Source organism: Carassius gibelio, chromosome B14, assembly GCF_023724105.1.
Source record: "Carassius gibelio isolate Cgi1373 ecotype wild population from Czech Republic chromosome B14, carGib1.2-hapl.c, whole genome shotgun sequence".
Lineage (NCBI taxonomy): Eukaryota > Metazoa > Chordata > Actinopteri > Cypriniformes > Cyprinidae > Carassius > Carassius gibelio.
In genome coordinates, this window is record NC_068409.1 from 12455532 (window position 1) to 12472932 (window position 17401).

The 17401-nt window shown below is 37.8% G+C and overlaps 1 protein-coding gene across 1 annotated transcript in view; it reads right to left on the reverse strand.

Annotated features, from left to right (window-relative positions):
• Window positions 1–293: 293 nt before the first annotated feature.
• The window catches only part of LOC127970875 (GDNF family receptor alpha-4-like), a 33191-nt gene continuing 16083 nt past the window's right edge, over window positions 294–17401 (reverse strand). Inside the window, exons 5-8 of the mRNA XM_052573567.1 lie at window positions 15033–15142; window positions 14486–14620; window positions 12438–12568; window positions 294–6938 (exon numbers count right to left, since the gene is read on the reverse strand). Of these exons, the coding sequence (XP_052429527.1) occupies window positions 6711–6938; window positions 12438–12568; window positions 14486–14620; window positions 15033–15142 (604 nt within the window). The 3' untranslated portion in view covers window positions 294–6710. The remainder of the gene's footprint in view (window positions 6939–12437; window positions 12569–14485; window positions 14621–15032; window positions 15143–17401) is intronic.

The window sequence follows — 17401 nt, forward strand, 5'->3', positions numbered from 1 at the left end:
GACAGACTTTTAAAAACAGTAGTCTAAGGATATCATTTGAATATGATCATTTGAACAGAGTTTAATGAGCAACGTTTGAGCTGGCGTTGAATCTGTTTTGATTGCAGACTTCATGTGGAGACACATGTGAGATAGCTGAGGTTTTTTTTCTCCAGAGAAACCCCTGAGAACAGCAGACTTATGCAAAGGTCTCAGTTTGAGCTCCATTTAATCTCATTTTTGCGTGTTCATGCTGACACGCGCTGCGTCTTTCAGCTACCTCAGGCAGAGATGATGACATCTAGACAAGCACGGTTGATTTGTTTTCTTTCTTTTATTTGAGATGGTACATTATCATGGGTCACAGAAACAGTGAATTCTAATTTTTACACCTGATAGGAAACAGGGCACATTAACAGAAGATGAGCAGAGGAAAGAACCAGCACAGTTAAACAGGTCTGAAAAGTGACCCAGAGGGCAGTGGTCGAGGAAGGGTTCAGGTGTCTTTGTGTGGAGGGGGTTTGTTAAAGGCAAGTCCAACATGGCACAGAGAGACATGCTCGAACCACAGCACACGCCACAACTCCACTCAACCAGTCACCGAATGGCAAGTATTTCAAGTATAATGACTATTTCAAACTTAATCTTGTGTGCTATTTAAGTGTCTTCCCACTTCAGTTCCTTAATGTTCATGAAGTTTCACATGAAGCGTTAAGCATGACTGAGCATGTGCAGTAATGAGGGAGCTCTGATTGGCTGGCTGCATGATTCTGGGTTATGACTGACACAATCATCATTCAGGAAAATAATCAGGCCGGACAGAATCAGCGCACGTTTCTGCTCTGGATTGGAGGTAAAAGCATGGTAAAATGTGTGAGGTTGTTGTCAAGCTACACCAATCGCTTCTATTCAACATTTATTCTTTGTTGATTAGTTGATTCTGCCATTACAAAACTCATATTTGGTCAACTCTGACCTGCAAATTTGTGAAGTGAAAAGATTTTTCACCAAAAATGTATGGTTTACTTGTTTTGTAGTCCTCATTTGTGAGACGCTCTGGTTAAAACCGTCTGCTACACCACAAAGAATGATTTTTATGAGTATTTTTAACTGGTTTTACAGTACAAATATCTAAACATTCTTAAATTAAGATACATTTACTTGAGAAGCAAAGTTAATTAAGGTATAAAATCTTGTTTTCTGAGATATTTATCAAAATGAAGTGAGTTTATACTTAAAAAATCAATAGGGTGAAAAAGAACTTAATTCAAAGTGAAGTGTTTTAATTTTGATCATTTATTCAGAAAACTGCTCTTTATATCTTATATAATTTTGTATAATCTTCATCTAAGAATGTTTAGATATTTACCAAAGTACAAGACAAAAAAATACTTGGTTAGAAAATCCTTTTTTGCTTTGTAAATCAATACAGATAAATGTAAATGTAACATTATTGACCTCATATCTCAATACAAAGAATACAGCTGCATCGTGATAAAATAGTAGTTTAAAGGTACTGTATGTAGGATTGACACCGAGTGTTTGAACTAGGTATTGCAGTCCAAATTCAAAATATTGGAGAGGGTTTTTTTCCACTGACCCCTCGTTCTCACACTTGACGCACATGCAGGTTGCCAGATTGACTACACAAACAGGAACGAGCGCACTTGACGATGACGCTGTGTTTTACACCAACTGGCAACCCGGAGTGCCGAAATACATTTGGGTAAACTGGCAGTGGTCGGGTTTAACAAACCAAAACAAAGACCGACATTCTGGCCCAGAACGCACATTTTCAAAAGAGAATAACTGATTTAGCAAATCATATACTTCATTAGCACAATTAAAGCCTAAAGTGTGACTGCACCTTTAAATTTGCAGTTGGATAGATACTCACCTTCAATTTAGTTTAATGATGTTTCAATGTTGAAATACATTCCTGTTTCACCTGAATATACAGAGAAAACAATACGTAAGCAAATTTGAAGATTGCCCATTCAAATCATTGCTTTTTTTGTTAGTCTCCGGGCGACCTGTTTGAAAGCAATTTACGCAATCCCTGTGCAACCAGTCACTGATTTCACGTGGGCCTGCAATGTTTAAGAAGACTAGAGTGCTCATTGTTGAGAGTTTCATTAAAATGAACTACAAAACAAGACAAAATAAATCTGTCAAGCCATCATTAAAAGTGAAAATACAGTGCTGTGGAAAAAAAAACGTAAGTGCACTCCATAAAAGAAGATTAAATACAGACTATTTTGGGTATCTTCATTAGAACATCATTAGCAGTGGTGATTATTTTCATGCAATTGATGATGCATTGTGGGGTGACAAACAGTGGGACAGTCCAGTGGGCTCACAATGCACAGCCAGAGGAGAGAGAGAGAAAGAGAGAGAGACAGAGAGAGCGAATCAAGATCAGTACAACTGAAATGAGTTTCAGTACGGGTGCCTGCAGCCGCCAAATAAATCAGTGTCCGCATACTATAATAATAAAGCTATGAGCCTACAGGGTAAACTCCTCTCTCTCTCTCTACTGCAATCTTCCCGCTCCTCTCTTTCTCTCTCAATCACGCTCGCAGCTCTCTCGCCGGGGTGCTTTTTTCTCTAACCCATACTCTCGCTCTCTCTCCTCCACTTTCTCCATCCCTTTATCCCTTATTGTGTGTTTATCTCTTTTCCTGTCCTTGCTCCCTGCAATCTAGCGCTCGGCGCAGAGCCTTCGCTGTGGCAGGTTTCTCTTGTTTACACAGGCGCAGATGGATGCGGAGGAAATGTAAGACTCATATGAAGCAAATCTGTGTATGGGCCAAGTCGTGGTTGTAATGCGGCACACGCAAGCAAACAACAGAACTGTTATGGTTAATTTAGTGTGGGATCCGTCTCTCTAGCTCTGTCCCAGAACTGGGCATGTTTTGAACGCTGGTTCACGACACGGGTGTTCCCTGGTGGATCAGCTAGCTTACCCAGACAAGATTATGCTGGTTAACCAGATTTATTAGAGAAGTTGTGCTACAAGCATGAAAACTTGACTTACTATTTTGAGTTTGATATTAGCGTGCTGCTAAGCTAACAGGATGATATGCCAATACACATTAAATACAGTTTTGTTTTACAGTTAAAATATATAAAAATCCTTGAAACAAGATTAAATTACTTGAGAAGCAACACAGCATTGTTTGTTAGTTTTAGTTAGTTTTTTGTTTTTTTGAGAACTGGAGTGTATTATGTCTTGCTGCACTGGGAGAGTTAATGAACAGACAAAATACTCTAATATTACATTCAAGTTTTTATATCTTATGTGATGTTGCTCAGGTAAATATTTTAAGGGTTTGACAAATATTTCACTAAAACGCAAGTCAAAAAATAATAATTGTGGGGGAAAAGTTAGACTCATAGAATCCTTGAAACAAGATTACTTGAAAATCAGCAGAAAATATGTAGAATAATTAAACATTCTCTACGATGTTTTACAGTGTATGCACAGTAATTCGTTTGATTTATTTTTTGTCTTGTGCTCCAGTTACAATTTCCAAACATCCTTGAACCAGATAACATCACTTGAGAGACAACACTGCATAAGATATTAGTATATGATTTCCGATAATACAAGTGTATGATGCACTAGCAGATTTATTTATTTTTTAAAACATAAATGATTTAAAACTCTTTAATACTCATAAAAAATAAATGCAAGTTTTAATGTCTTATGTAGTTTTCCCGGAAGGATTTTTAAATATTTTTATGGATAAGCAAGTTAAAAAAGACTAATTAAAAACTCATTAAGAAATCATTTTTGCAGCATATACAGAATAATTAGGTAAGATAGTCATTCCTTAATTAGATTGAACTGTTTTTATCAGTTTTTAAGAGTAAAAATATTTATAATCAACATTGTGTGAAAGTGTAGGCCTACTTTAAAATTTGACCAAAACAAGGTGTTGTATCTTATTGCATTTCAGTAGCCTTCAAACACTAAGAAGAAGCTCGCTAGGTCTCAGAACAGAGCTAATACTTCTCTTCTGTCTATGCCTCCCAAAACTTTTCTGCAATGTGCATTTATTTAACGCATGGTTTATTTGTTTATTTTTTTTTTTATATTGTAATGAGAATCACTGACACCCATGCTTTTACTCTCCTCCTCCAATGTCACTCATTCTCTGCCTCCCTCTGTTATGGCTGGGCGGACGACACTGGCCCCCGATAACAATTAAAAAATAACAACAGCCATCATAAAGGCTGCCCGCTATTTCGACAGGCGCATCAATCCAAAGGCGCTCTCGTTTCTTCTCTTAATTAACCCTACTGATTGAGCGGGCGCGTTGCGTGGCTCACTGACCTTGCCACGGAGAAGAAAACGTTGAGGAGCACGACGTCTGTTCAATCAGAGCGCACCCCTCAGTGTTCCTCCGCATAATAGATCAGTTCTGAATCTGATTGTTAAGTCATGTCGGTGTAATCAAAGGTGCTTCTTGAGAATGCCAGATGAGATATGGGCACTTTAGCTAAGCTTTAATTTCTTCCAGAGAAGAGGAGGAGGAGGAGGAGGAGGAGGGAAGGAAATGTGTTCAGTGGCACTCATGCTCTAAAAACCCATCTGGAAGGAAGTAGATGGAGACTGAATCAGTTTTTTACTTATCAGAAAAATATTTGAATATCCCTACAACAAGATTCATTTACTTACATTAGCACTTCATTAGATATTAAATGCGATGTATTTTTACTGTGAGTATTATTCTTAAAACTAAAAATTCTACTAATGCAGTAAGACAAAATACATTTGTGTTTTTTGCATGCATAAGTCTTATGCTGTGTTGATTTATCTTGTTTCAATGATTATTTGATGATTTTTAAATAAGTTTTTAATTAGTCTTTTGAACTTGTTTGTCAGTAAAAAAAAAAAAAAAAAAATCCTGTTTCTGTTCTATTCTGTATCTATTCGTCAAAGAATTGGTTAACACTTTACTTAACACCTTTATGTGTAATGCATTATAAAATGTTATTAAAAGTTATAATGTGTATATAAAGGGTAATCATTATAACCAATTAAAAAGTGTTATAATGTATTAACTATGGATACAATTATTCAAGAGATTGTACAATACATAATGAATGCATTAAAACTGGCTTTATAATGCATTATACATAAAGGCATTAAGGAAAGTGTTACCAAATATCATATCACAGTAACCTTTAAAAGTTTAAAGAGAGAGAGAGTTGTTTTGAATTGTTTCCAGACAAAATTCTTAGCAACTGAAAAGTTACAGAAATTACATTATTAGTGCTGTCAAGTGATTAATCGCGATTAAAGGCTATTTTGATTATGTAGATAATATTGTGATGATGTGTCATATTTTTGAACAGACTTACAATGGGCTTCCACTTGCAGTCCAAGGGGAATAGAATTCTGCAATTCTCCCCAAATCTTGTATTCATGCTACAGACCTACTGAACATACTCCTTCAACGGTCGAGAAGTAAGTTCTTGATCCAATCCACTACAAGTGCACCCATGTTCTCTCTCTCTCACTTCCACGGATGGACATGCACGGGAGCGAGGAAACGAAACGAGATTGAGAAAAAAGCATCGGTGTCAGCAAAAGATTTATAAGAAACAGAAAAGGCATGTGATTCTAGACTGTATGTTTTTTCTCTTCGCTGGAGGGTTTGAGTCTCTCCCTGTCTCCGTCTGTTCCCTCCCTTGATCTCTTTTTTCTATTTCGTTCCCATCACGAGTCATTCGTCCCCGTGAACACACAACAAGATAAACAGTTTGTGTTGTAAGCCATTATCTCTGTGAAAGTAAAACAACAGGCACAGGGAGAGGTACCAGGCGACAGGCGGGTGGAAAATGACTTCCTGTTTCTTCCCCTCGGGTTCTAAACCCAGACCGGACTCCGACACCTGCTGTGCGGGGGTATATTTATTTATTTAGTGTGTTTATTTCTTTATTTTCGCCTTTATTACTCATGTTTTTTTCTGTTCGCGGACGTGTTTTTTATTTATGCCCCTGGTTAGAGTGCACAATCTGTGCTGAGTCAAAAAATGAAAGCACATCGCAGATAGAGCAATAAATGGAAACGGCTTGCATCTGCGCGATGGGCTCCGCAGCGGGGCAGAGGCGTGTGTGTGTGATTAGGTGTGCGGCCTGATTCCAGAGACATGGAGGCGTGAGAAATGGGTAGATTCGAAAATCGTGCTCAACATGTTTTTTGCTCTCGTGTCAAGCGAATCACATACTTACAAACACATAAATTTTGTCTCATCTCATACAACGACATGATCAGCGACAATAAACACGGCGGGTTTTCCAAACCCAAGGAAAGCCAACGCTTTCCTGGTTTAACTCGCTTTTCTGAAGCACATTGACATTATACAATAGATAGATACATGGCAAGATCATTCGTTCACCATCGGCTACTGTCAGTCCGAGGAGTCGTGAGTCTTCTGTGTGATTCAAATGATTCAGGCAGGGAATCCCGTTCAGGAAGCGATTCCCTAATGAATAAGCATCTATATCTATAGCAGACCCTCTTCCCGAGAAGGAGAAAATGAATGAATGAAAGAAGGAAAGAGGGATAGAACAGTTGTCCGCTCGTTTCGCACTTCGATCTGTCGTTCTTGTCGTCCCTCGATGGTAGAGTCTGGATGTGAGCGAGTACTTTAGGAGGAAGTGTGTTTGCGTGTTTTGTGTAAGAGTGTGTGTAGGTGTGTGTTTGTGAGTGAGGGTTTCTACCCCCAGCGGAGAGCAATCAGCAGCAGGACCGCGAGTAGGAAGTGAGGGATGGAGAGGGTGGAGGCCGAGCTGTGGACTCTTCCAGCCTCAGAGCCCAGGTTAGTGACTGTCGCCTTATCTGAGAACGGAGGGATGATGTTGAACCCTCCTCCTCCTTCGGTTTGGTCTTCTTCCTCCTCCTCCTCCTCTTCTTCTTCCTCCACATCTTCTTCACTTTCAGTCACCTTTTGGAAACAGAGAAATGTCTCTTTAATCGGGGTTATGCACACTTGTCAGTTTACGATTTCTGAGAACACTAATGCTGAGTTAATGCTTCTGGTCAAATTAAGTGAAAGCAAACCCACATGTGCTGCAAAGCATCTCTCTCAGTGAGAGAAAGTTGCTTTATACAATGTTAAGTGCAAAACTTGCCAATTTGAAAGATGTTTCTGACATATGAAATAAAATGTTTTTTGCAACTTCTGTAGAACAGGTCACGGTCGCTTCTGGTTCAGGTCTTTTGTATGTGCTTTGTTAAAGGGGGGGTGAAATGCTATTTCATGCATACTGAGTTTTTTACACTGTTAAAGAGTTGGATTCCCATGCTAAACATGGACAAAGTTTCAAAAATTAAGTTGTACATTTGAAGGAGTATTTCTGTTCCAAAAATTCTCCTTCCGGTTTGTCACAAGTTTCGGAAAGTTTTTTTCGAGTATGGTTCTGTGTGACGTTAGATGGAGCGGAATTTCCTTATATGGGTCCTAAGGGCACTTCTGCCGGAAGAGCGCTCGCTCCCGTATAGCAGAGCACTGAGAGCACAGACATTCACTGATCAGAGCGAGAGCGTCGCGAAATGTCACAAAAGGAGTGTGTTTTTGGTTGCCAGGGCAAGAAAACCCTGCACAGATTACCAAAAAAAAAAACAGCATTAAGGGACCAGTGGATGGAGTTTATTTTTAAAGAGCAAGTGTTTGTGTTTGTTCCCTGCATTTCGTAGATGCTTGTTTTACAAACAAGGCCCAGTTTGACGACGGATTTGCGTATCGTTTATTTTTTAAGGATGATGCAATCCCAACGAAAAAGGGTCACGATCGTGTGTTGGAACCGCATCCGGTGAGTAAAACTGCTTAAAATATCTCTGCCTCCTTGTTAGTGCGTCCGCTTCCCATGCTGGAGACCCGGGTTCGAGCCCCGCTCGGAGCGAGTCGTTGCTGATGCTGCTCTCGTTCAGTTTCAGCCTCGGGATCTGATTCTGGAACATAAATAAACGGTTGAATCTGACTGTTAGCCATGGTTTGTTTTGGATGATGTTTTTTTCCTCACGGTAATGTCACAGCTTCCAAACGCTCTCAACGCGAAAGCCTACTGGCGCTCGTGATTCTTTAGCTCCGCCCACACGTCACGCCTCCAGTCGGTCATGTTTTTCCGGGAAAAATCGGTACAGACTATCTTTCTCTTATGAATATAATAAAACTAAAGACTTTTTGGAGTTATGAAGGATGCAGTACTACTCAATAGGTACTCAAGATTAACAGGATATTGAGTGAAAACGAGCATTTCACCCCTCCCCCCTTGAGCTGTTTTGCTCAAGATGCCTTCAAAGGAGACACCATTCATAACCAGTGTCCAGACTGATTGGTGTCCAGATTGCTTCTCACTAACCTTTTGATATTAAAATTAAATAAAACAGAAAAAAAAACACAAACAGAACTTCTAATCCATAAATGATCACGTAATGAGACCTGATTTTTGGTTTTGTCAGATGATGTAGTCCATTGCACTGTAGCTTAGCACTGGCTCAGCTAAGTGCAACAGTGCCTTCCAGCATTATTAATTAACTTAAAATAGAGTAAAACTAGGGAAAAAATTTTTTCACTTGAAATAAAATAAACATTAACTTAAATTAAACAAAAATGTAAATAAAAAGACTAATTAAGACAACATTTCTCACTTTAATTTAGTTTAGATTGATGACTTTAGTTTAACTAAATCAAAAACTTATAAGATATAAACTTGGGTTGGTTTGGTTATAAGATATAAACAAAACCAACCAACTAAGGGGTGAATCACAACATTATAAACTTTTATTTGAAGCTAAAATAAAAAGACAAAGGTACAAGACTGTGTACATAAAAGCTTCAATGAGGAAAATAACTACAATCCCATGAAGCACTGCAAATGACAAAATAAAAAACAAAGGAGAAACATGCCTTGTCCAAATACCCACACTTGCGGTCTTGGCCACTTTAGAGTGCATGCGCATAACAGGAAGTAAGTGTCCAAGACTGCCCAGATCTTAAAAATGCCAAAGCGCAGTGCCCTATATCGAATATCGCTCCAGAGCGGTATCCACAGCTTAGTGTATCCCATCATGCATCATATTCTTCAAGACGTCACAGAAACTTTTCTAATGTAAGTTCAATATTAATAATAATAAGATATCACATATAATTTGGTAGTAAAACAAAATGTAACACCTTATAATGTAATATAAAAATAACAATTTCATATATATTAAACTTTGCTACATGGAGTTTTATGAGAAATATCTGAGACTAAATTAGTAGAATAGTGATATGAGAAATGAATCATATGAGAAATAAATGAAACACCTGAGAATTACAGTTTTAGAAAAGTAGGAGCAAAATGTTGATGAGCCTTTGTCAGGTGAGAGGGACGGAGAGATTGTGAGGGAGAGGGATTAGGAACGAACGATAAAAGAAGGAGAAAGAGAAGAAGAGAGTTAGCTAGAGAGACAGACAGATGGGTGCGAATACATTAATATTAATGAAGTTTGACTGATACACCGCTGCTTGCAAACACCTTTAGCTAATCCGTTCAGAGAGAGAGAGAGAGAGACAGGCCAAGAAAGTGAGAAGCACATCAAGAGAGACAGATCAAGAAAGACAGGGACATTTGGAGAGGAGAGATTTGCTGGAGAACACGAGTGCGAGAGAGAGTCTAGGAAAGAAATAAATGACAGCAGAAACTGAATTGAATCCTTTTTGTCTGCAGGCCCAGATTATCTCTAAGCTGAATGCTGTGGTCTGTGTGTTCTGAGAACAGAGGATGTGAACGCGGTCCAAAGTGAGGACATACAAACACAAAGACACACAGATCAGAGCAGCGTTTCTTGATAAAGTCTGTACGCCTATGGACGCCAAGGGATTATTTGCTTCTCTTTTATGTGGGCAGCAAATATACAATCCATTTTACAATACATAGTCAAGTAAGTGTTGCTATCACGAATGGTGTCATTCCCCGAAGCGCTAAAAGCTGATCGGCTATCAAGAAATTACTTCAGCTGGATATTATGCTATGGCTAATGCTAAAAACATGACCAGGGGGCCAGGGTTTAGCCGGTTAGCTTTAGCATTACACCACTGTGCTGTCAAAAAGCATTGATATCCATTCAAAAGTAGCTAACAAAATCACTTTTTGGAAGAAATCTGCAAAATAGATGTTTCAACAGTAACTAATTTTGTTGGATGGTGTCACTCCCTGTATCTCTATTAGCCTATTTGTCTATCAAGAAATGGCTCTGGCTCAGATTATTATACTAATGCTAATACCTTGTCTATGGGGGTCAGGGTTTAGCAGGTTAGCTTAAGTATTACACCATTATGCTGTCAAAAAGCATGTTTCTTTGTTGACAACCATTCGAAAGTAGCCAACAAAATGCTTTTTGCAAGAAATATCATTGATTTATTTGGATAGTGACACTCACTGAAGCATGTCAAGAAATGACTTTGGCACAGATATTATGCAAATGCTAATAGCTTGTCTATAGGGCCAAGGCTGGCTAATGTTAACAGTTAGCTTCTACAGGTTAATTATTTAATTGAACTCAAGTTAAATCACTTTATGTATTCAATTATTAAATTGCACTAAATAAAGATTTATTTATTTATTTGAGTTGGTTGGCGGGTTAGTTGGGATCAGAGCTGGTCAGTAACTTATAATATGTTATCTGGATTACGTAATCATTCTTCAAAAATTAAGTACTTGTAATTATATTAAATTACAATTTAAAATACTCATAATCACACTTCAGTTACTTTATGGATTACATGATTACTTTACTATGTATTATTTAGGAAAGTGTTTGTCTTTCAAACATATAGAGCTCTGCACATGTCATGGAGGAAAAAACAAATTTGTTTGCACAATTTACTAATTCGTTCCCTTGATGTACTAAAACGTGCACACGATTACTATTTAGTAAATCTAAATAGTAAATTAGTAAATCTTGCGCACAATATATAAATCAAGGGGACTAATTAATAAATCATGCGCACAGTTTATAAATCAAGGGAACTAATTAGTAAATCCTGCGCACGATTTAGCCTACTATTTTTTTCCTGGATGCCATGTGCGGGGTTCCGTACAAACACATTGAAATGCACAAACTAACTTTTTTGTCATCTGAATCCTCTTACACCTAATATTTTTATTTAAAGTATCCCTGAGATATTAAAATAAATATTTTTAATAATGAAGTATCACATTTGTATGTTCATGGTTCTCTGGCATTGGTTATGGTCACATGACATACAGGTAAACAAATAAAAAAAAAATTGTGTCATGTAATTTGGTATCAGTAATGGATTACAGTTTGTAAGTAATCTACCCAATTCTGGTTGGGCTGGTAACTGACTATCACTAAATGTCTTTGCAAAATAATATGCTAATAACTTTTCTCTTGAACACTGTTTCAAGAAATTGTATCTCAAGCTGTACAAAGTATATGGTCACTTTCAGATACAGCATAAAACCAAGGCAACCGCAAGATTGAGGAAAATTAAAGATCTGATTCAGTGACGCTGCCTACTAATTCTCCTTGAGTCATTTAAAGTTTGGCGGCCGGCCATAATGAAAGAAAAATAAAGCTGACACCCTCATTCCAAAGCACAATATAATCTGACTAAAGGGAAGAGCAAATCGATATAGATTTAATTCCTTACCATGATTGTGTTCTTGAGGGCCTGTGGGTTGTGTGATTATTTCTGATTGAATTGAAGGTGGCAGTTTCCGACCCCACACTGATCCCTTTAGGTGCATGTGGCATTTATTTACCATCTTTGTGTATAGATGAAAACCAAGTGAACATATCCATTAAAACCAGTAAAATCCGGCATTTTAATAAGGTCATGTGAATATAGGTCAGAGGTGGGACCTTTAATTCAAAGCATCATGACCTATTGATTAGATCTAATAAATGGGTCTTTTTTAACAATGCTAAAGAGACAGAACAAGAAGAACTTGCATTAATTAATCTTGTTCCAAAATATATGCACCACAGTTGAATCAATACAGTAAATTAACAGGGAATGTTTAGAAGCATCCCACGACATATACAGGAAACCAAATTAAATGCAGGAGGTGGGTTTTCTGAACAAGCGTTTTTGTGCTTACTGTAGCGACTGCAGGGCGACGGTGTGTGACCGTGTGTTTCTGCAGTGACACAATCAGCCGCACATTAACGTCTCAGTTCGCTTCTCGGATCCATCAGTATGCTCAAAGCGCAAGGACTGCGGGTTTGTTTGGCTCGTCTTTTTGCAGATCTCATGTATCAAAGGCCAGAATTAACCACAAAGCTATGACGGGAATAAGAATCAGGTTTATCCTGATTATACAAAAGTTTTATAAATGGTCCTTCTGTGTAAATTATGTTGAGTTAGCATTGCAGCTGGAGGAGTTTGATTGTGTGGTGGCTGTTTTAAGAAAAAGTGTTCACTGCTTACTGCGTTGGGTTCAGGCAGGGTGTTGACGTTCAGCTCATCCCGCTGGACCTGAGGGGAGGGGCGAGGAGGAGGAAGGGGCGTGGCTTCTACTGGGCGAGGGGTGGAGCTTCCCATGTTATCGATGGCATTACCTGTTAGATAAAGAGACCGTGTGAGTTTAAGGCTTCATTTACTTAAAGATTACCTTGTGTTTTACTCACCCTCGAAGCATCCTAGGTGTATATGACTTTCTTCTTTCAGACAAAATCTGGTCGGAGTTATTTTTAAAATTATCCTGGCTATTCCAAGCTATATCGTTGTAGTCAGCAAGTGTTGTAGTTGAAGAGTCCACAAGTCGTCAAATAAAGAGTACGCAATCATAATAAAAAGTGCCGCAGATGGCTCCGGGGGATGAATAATCCATGTGTTTTTGTAAGAAAAATATCCATATTTCAAATGTAATAAACACTTTTTTCTCACTTCTGCTGACTGTCATACACTGAAGCAGTTCCAGCGAATGACGTAAGACGTGCGGCATTGTGTTATAAGTGACGAATGAGAGGGATCAAAACAAAACGCCAGTCAGGAATTAGAAGTACAAACCGAAGATTAGTAAAGAAAAATGTTGAAGGTTTTCGATATAAACCAAGAGGAGACAGGCTTTCCTTTGCTAAAGTAAGGAAACCTTGCTTCTTTTGCCCCTATAAACAAACTCGCGAGACTAACATATCAAGGGCGGGAACACTGCACATATTAAGTGCTGTGACATCCACTGGAATGGATCTGCGTATGACAGATAACGGAAGTGAGAGCAAAGATTTTATTACATTTAAATAACAAATCTTCTTACAAAAACAAAGCGATTTGCTACATGGTGGCTTTATTCATCCCCGGTGCCGTCTGCGGCACTTTTTATTATGATTGCACGCACTTTATTTGACGACATGTAGACTGTTCATCTGCAACACCTGCTGACTGCAATGATATAACTTGGAATAGCCAGGAAAATGTTTTATGTAACTCCGACTGGATTCGTCTGAAAGAAAAAAGTCATATACACTTAGGATGCTTCGAGGGTGAGTAAAACAAAAGCTAATTTTATTTTTTGGGTGAACTAACCCTTTAAGTCCTATTTGCAAAATAAGAAAGGATAATGATCTAAAGTATAAACATTTTAAAACCAATTATACATCTCAAGAAAATTAAGAAATGTAAATTTTGTGGGTTTTAGTTCATGTCTGTTATGCTTGTCTACTCTGAAGGTTGACAAAATATACTTAAAGTCCATACCCACATTTAACATGTACAGTCGTCTGATAAAATGGATGAAATATTGATATCATCTTCTGTGCAGGGGTGTAAATAAATACATAGCTCAGATCATTTTGTTGAATTTGATGATAAATGCTTCAGTTCATATTGAAAACTTGACTGCAGAGAAATAAATATCATAGTTTAAGCATTGTGTTGATATTTTAGAGCAGACATGCACACTGTTTAAAAGTTTGGGGTCAGAGGAACATTTTTAAAGAAGCCTTTTATGCTCAACAACACAATAAAAACAGTGTTACTGTGAAATGATTTAAAATAACTTTTATATTTGAGTATATTTTAAAATGCAATTTATTCGTCATATTTATTCAAAATAAGTTGAATTTACAGTGTCACACTATCCTTCAGAAATCATTCTAATATGCTGACTTACTGCTCAAGAAACATTTCTTATTACTATCAATCTTAAAACAGTTGCTGCTTGATATTTTTGAGGAAGCTGTTTAAAATATTTAAAATTATATAAGTAGTTGACATTATAAATGTCCTTACTGTCACTTTTGATCAATTTAAAGCACCTTTGCTCAAAATTAATGCAGAATTCGAGCAGCTTCTACAAGGACCTGTGCCAACTTCCTGTTTCAATACGAAATATGTCATACACAAAAGAAAAGTGTGAACGTTAAACCTTTTAAAGGGGTCTGTAAGAAACAGCAAATCTGTCAGAACAGTTCCATATTTACACTCTTCTTGAAAAACATTAAGATGATGTGTAAATGATATTCTGGGATGCTCACGCAGGCAGTTGTTGCTGTTGAACATGTGCAGGATTCGCAGGCAGTCTTGCCACTGATTCCCGCTGCCTTCGCAATTACACCACTGTGACACCTCTGTACTGCTGTTACTCACGTAGTTTGGTGTCATGATGGTTCCTGTAGAGTGAGGGAAGGAGCAGAAAAGAGGGGATGAGAGACAGCCAGAGGAAAAGATCCCATGCCAATTAGCCCCAAGCCCATCTGGGAGAATCTCCAACCAGTGTAGTCTATCCACACCCCTTCCAGTTTAATTATGTGGCCTCAGGTTGTCCTTTTAATTCAATATAAGTGGCACACTGGGTTAAAGTAAAACCATGGCATGAAGTTGAACCCAAACTGCTCTGACCAATCATTCCCAACACTGTTTCCAGTTTCAGTGAACTCACTCCAGCAGGACGCAGAAGTGCTTGACATTAAAAATGTAATATTCTTTAAGTACAGACTGTGCAGTGACGTATCGATTTGTGCGTTTTGTACTCTTCATTAAGCTTGCATCCATTTTTCAAGGTCATCCGAGATGGTTTCTCACCGATGAGCCCGGCGTAGGCCTTGAGGCACACGGCTCCACTTTCCCGGAGACAGCCGGAGGAAGAGTAAGAAGACGGCTGACAGTTCTGCTGGAAATCAGCCAATCTTGACCTGACAAGACCAGACAAATTTGAACACGGACACAGGATTATTAGAACATACGTGTATGTCAGATTCTGACAGATTGCATGATCAGTTGCTCAAATCAGTTTTTTTTCTTCTGATTTATACCATGTGCTTTTGTTCTGTGGAATGCATATGTTTTTTTGTCATTGACGTCAGAACGGTTTGAAAAGTAAGGGGGATGTGTTATAAACTTTATCGGTGTTGTTCATGAATATTAATTAGGTGATGTAATGAATGCCTTATGGTCCTAACCTATTTACTGGTTTACCTTATTTGGTTCATTGTTTACCAGTTGCATGCACGTCATTTAACTGCTGATGCAACTGTGGCCTCTGCTTTGTCTTTAAAAATGCACTAGGTTTTAAACATTTACATGATATTTAAAAAAAAAATACATAAATAAAAAAATGTTTATGAAAGGTTTATCTGTTTGTGCTGCTGTAGAATAGTGGTACTTTAGAATAATTTAATTTTGATTGATATATATATATATAAAATATAAATATAAATTCATATTTTGAATTGGCTTTATAATATATTTTTATTTTTATTTTTATATTTTCTATTAAAGGGGGGGTGAAATGCTATTTCATGCATACTGAGTTTTTTACACTGTTGGATTCCCATGCTAAACATGGACAAAGTTTCAAAAATTAAGTTGTACGTTTGAAGGAGTATTTCTGTTCCAAAAAAACCTCTTCCGGTTTGTCACAAGTCTCGGAAACCTTTTTTCGAGTATGGCTCTGTGTGACGTTAGATGGAGCGGAATTTCCTTATATGGATCCTGAGTGCGCGCTCTTCTGCCGGAAGAGCACGCGCTCCCGTATAGCAGAGCACTGAGAGCACAACAGACATTCACTGATCAGAGCGAGAGCGTCGCGAAATGTCACAAAAGGAGTGTATTTTTGGTTGCCAGGGCAAGACAACCCTGCACAGATTTCCTAAAGAGAAACAGCATTAAGGGACCAGTGGATGGAGTTTATATTTACAGAGCATCAACGGAGTTGTGCAAGTGTTTTTGTTTGTTCCCTGCATTTCGGACATCGTTTATTTCTTAAGGATAATGCAGTCCCAACGGAAAAGGGTCACGATCGTGTGTTGGAACCGCAGGCGGTGAGTAAAACTGCTTCTAATATCTCTGTGTTGTTAACTTAGCTATCAGCACGTAAGCACATCAAGTAAACAACATGCGATGTTGTCATCAAACTGCACTTTCCACATGTACAGCTTAAAAAAATAAAAATAAAAAAAAGACGACATAAAGTGGAACTTAGTCATTTTCCAAAACCGCTAAGCAAATATATACAGTTTCAGTACACACCACATAGCATACCGCCTTTGCTGATGCTGCTCTTGTTAAATTTCAGCCTCTGGATCTGTGTCACAGCTTCCACATGCTCTCAACTCAAAAGCCTACTGGCGCTCGTGATTCTTTAGCTCCGCCCACACGTCACGCCTCTAGGCGCTCGTGTTTTTCCGGGAAAAATCGGTACAGACTATCTTTCTCTTATAAATATAATAAAAAATAAAGACTTTTTGGAGTTATGAAGGATGCAGTACTACTCTATAGGTACTCAAGATTAACACGATATTGAGTGAAAACGAGCATTTCACCCCCCCTTTAAGTGTTCTTGATAGAAAATAGTTTAGTTGCCTAAACTATTTGATCTTATATTTAGAGATTTTATTTTAGCTTTATTTTAATATTTTAATAAATCATTAGGTTTTTTTATATCTTATGTTATTTTGTACTATTAATTTTGTAATTTTATATATATATATATATATATATATATATGCGACCTGTTGTCCCTTCTTCCATCCAACTCAGCTTGTTCTGAGCTATTAATGATGCTTAGGTAAGCATTACTGCCAGAGACATCTGTTTCTAGAGGAAGATAAAAAGGAAGTCTTGTATTTCAAGAAGAAGGGTGGAAATGATCATGCTGCGCTGTTATCAAAGCTGAGAACATCAGATGAGAGTGTAATATGTCACAATCAGTTACACAAATTGGTTATTTCAAAGAACCAATTTAAAATATTGATTCAGCAGATATTTACATCCTGTTTTTTACAGAACAGGTGTTTGTTGTTATGTGTCCCAGTTCAGTTTGTTGCAGCCATGAGCTATGAACAGAAATATGATTTTCATTTTCACATGCAAAAAAACTAAGATTCATGCATGTTTTATAAAATCCAATTAAATACATATAATTTCTTACCTATTATTCTAACATATGTAGT